The sequence below is a fragment of the Neofelis nebulosa genome, chromosome 17 (assembly GCF_028018385.1).
Source record: "Neofelis nebulosa isolate mNeoNeb1 chromosome 17, mNeoNeb1.pri, whole genome shotgun sequence".
NCBI lineage: Eukaryota > Metazoa > Chordata > Mammalia > Carnivora > Felidae > Neofelis > Neofelis nebulosa.
In genome coordinates this window covers 37,009,402-37,012,567 of record NC_080798.1, presented here as the reverse complement: position 1 = coordinate 37,012,567, position 3,166 = coordinate 37,009,402, and the positions used below count along the sequence as shown (strand labels likewise).

The 3,166-nt window shown below is 40.5% G+C and overlaps 1 protein-coding gene across 1 annotated transcript; it reads left to right on the top strand.

Annotated features, from left to right (window-relative positions):
- The first annotated feature begins 350 nt into the window (after positions 1–350).
- On the top strand, positions 351–882 carry LOC131499433 (large ribosomal subunit protein eL21). The gene has a single exon (XM_058707444.1). It carries the CDS (start codon positions 396–398, stop codon positions 876–878), a length of 483 nt encoding a protein of 160 aa, XP_058563427.1. The 5' UTR covers positions 351–395; the 3' UTR covers positions 879–882.
- Positions 883–3,166: the final 2,284 nt, after the last annotated feature.

The following is a 3,166-nucleotide window of genomic DNA, read 5'->3' as shown; positions in this document are numbered from 1 at the left end:
CTTTTTTAAACATGACTAGATAAAACACATTATCTCCCATCACACATTTGTTTTTGCCAAAGGAGTTTACTCAGAGTTTACTGTAAATGTTGTTTATTAGGAATGAAATTGTACAGTTAGGAGAGTTACTCAAGGCTGGTAACTGAATGAATTAATTACTTATCATGGCTTTAAAGTTAATTCTTACTTGAGGCTCCATAATCATACATATTTTAACATCAAAAGCTAGATGGTGAATATTAAAAAATAATTTAAAAAACTCCTCACTGTAACCCAAATTTGAAATGGAGCAAGTTGCTTGGTGTTAACTCTCTATTAAAGAGAAAATCAACTTTAAGATAGGACCACTTTAGTTCCTTTCGGCCGGAACCGCCATCTTCCAGTAATTCGCCAAAATGACCAACACAAAGGGAAAGAGGAGAGGTACTCGCTATATGTTCTCTAGGCCTTTTAGAAAACATGGAGTTGTTCCTTTGGCAACATACATGCGAATCTACAAGAAAGGTGATATTGTGGACATCAAGGGAATGGGCACTGTTCAAAAAGGAATGCCCCACAAATGTTACCACGGCAAAACTGGAAGAGTCTACAATGTTACCCAGCATGCTGTTGGCATTGTTGTCAACAAACAAGTTAAGGGCAAGATTCTTGCTAAGAGAATTAATGTACGTATCGAGCACATTAAGCACTCAAAGAGCCGAGACAGCTTCCTGAAGCGCGTAAAGGAAAATGATCAGAAAAAGAAGGAAGCCAAGGAGAAAGGTACTTGGGTTCAACTGAAGCGCCAGCCTGCCCCACCCAGAGAAGCACACTTTGTGAGAACCAATGGAAAGGAGCCTGAGCTGTTGGAACCCATTCCCTATGAATTCATGGCGTGATAAATGTAAAAAAAATAAAAGACATCAAGACTGTAAAAAAAAAAAAAAAAAAATAAGATAGGACCACTTTAACAAATAAAGGAAAGGAAAGGAAAGGAAAGGAAAGGAAAGGAAAGGAAAGGAAAGGAAAGGAAAGGAAAGGAAAGGAAAGGAAAGGAAATGGAAAAGAGAAAAGAGAAGGAAAGAAAAGGAAAGGAAAGGGAAAAGAGAAAAGAGAAGGAAAGAAAAGGAAAGGAAAGGAAAGGAGAGGAGAGGAGAGGAGAGGAGAGGAGAGGAGAGGAGAGGAGAGGAGAGGAGAGGAGAGGAGAGGAAAGGAAAGGAAAGGTAGAAGAAAGGAAAATAAAGACCTAGGATTCCCATCTATATGTGAAAGGTAGTGTTACAGTTACACATAAGCAGGTTTTTCAAGATCCACAACCGTGTTATTAGAATGGCAGTTTCCTTCCCCACCCACTGGCCCTTTTGCCTCGGAACCATGGGACAATCTTCATATAACAAACATTACCCATTAATTTCCTCCTTATTAAGGCATCTAAGAATTATATAATACATGTCTGTAAACTCAGTCTTAATTTCAGGCAAAAGCCTATTCCCACTCAGATCATCTATGAAAAAAACAAACAAACAACAGAACAAATATAAGAGCAAATTAAAAAAAAAAAAACGAGAGAGCAAATTAAATGTCCCATACCTTAGTTAAAATTGTAATAGTCCCCCTCTTATCCCTTCTTATCTATCCAGATCCTTGGATCTGTTGCAAGACCCCCAGTGGATGCCTGAAACTGAGGAAAGTACTCAAAGTCTATGTATACTGTTTTTTTTTTCCTATACATATATACCTGTGATAAACTTTCATTTACAAATTAGGCACAGTAAGCGATTAACAGTAACTTAAAAAGAGAGAGAGAGGGAGAACATTGCAACAATGTACCATAATAAAAGTTATATGAATGTGGCCTCTCTCTCTCTCTCTCTCTGTGTGTCTCTCAAAATATCTTATTGTACTGGGCACCTGGGTGGCTGAGTCAGTGAAAGCATCCAACTCTTGATTTCAGCTCAGGTCATGATCTTGTGGTTCTTGAGTTCAAGCCCTGAGAGGGCTCTGCACTCTCTCTCACTCTCTCTCTGCACCCCTCCTTCAAAATAAATTTTAAAAATATCTTATTGTACTGTACTCTTGTGGTGATGTGAGATGAAACAGTGACCACGTGATGGGTGAACAAGGTGAATGCAGGCATTCTGCATAACATTAGGCTACTAGTGACTTGAAAACTCGTCAGAAAGAGGAGCATCTGTTTCCTGACCAAGGTTGACCATGCAGCTGACTGAAACTGTGAAAGTAAAACTGCTGATAAGAGGGAACTACTGTAGAGACTGTATTTGGGTGAAATGTGTATGAACCAAGGAACGTATGACCAGATCTCTCCCCACCCTGATTCCACCCCACCCCCATATACACACACCTACTCTCTTCCGAAGTTTTAATTTTTTTCCCCTGGTCTTGAGGGATTTCTGCTGCTCAACTCAATTGTGGTTATCACACACTAATCTACCAAAATCTAAAATGCAAACACATCCAAATTAACTGTGAAAGAGGAAAAGCTTATCAGTGCCTGACAGCCTCCTCAAATTTCCTTGCACTATTCCACTCCTCCTCATTATGCACCATTTTTCACGTTTACCTAGAGACTACAGACGCGACTGTCAGTCTGTCCGGTACCTCCTGCTGTTGGTTGTCGATCTGCAGCTGCCTTCCCACTGTGCTAAATCATTCAGTTCCTCTTCGAGCAACACCTCTCATTGATCACTCCAGAGGGGCTGCTTCTGAAAATGTTGATTCAACTCAGTAGGGAAGATGGGCTGGTGCAGCTGGAGGAGGAGGACTGGCAGAAACTCTTGAAAACAACACACCTCTTAGTTTCCATTGGCACAGAAAGCAATCACACCTCCTCCCCTGCCTTGTAAGCAAACTTCTGCCAACATGGCAGATGACTCCAACTTGAAAGAAAGAAGGGCAAGTACAAAAGCAGCTGAATGGCTTCACAGGAAACAATTGTTTATTTCTGCCCTTGCACTCCTCGCATGCCCCCAAGAGAATCTAAAATCCAGCTGCCTTCAGACTTCTCGTGCTCCGCCTGGATTCTAAACCTGGAGAATTGAGATTAATGAAAAGTACTTTTGCCACTAAAAATACCTTTCCCAAAGCAGTGATTTCCTAACCCACAACTGTTTAGAATGGCATCGTTTAACAATGTTTATAAGTCATAAAACATGCATTGGGCTGATGT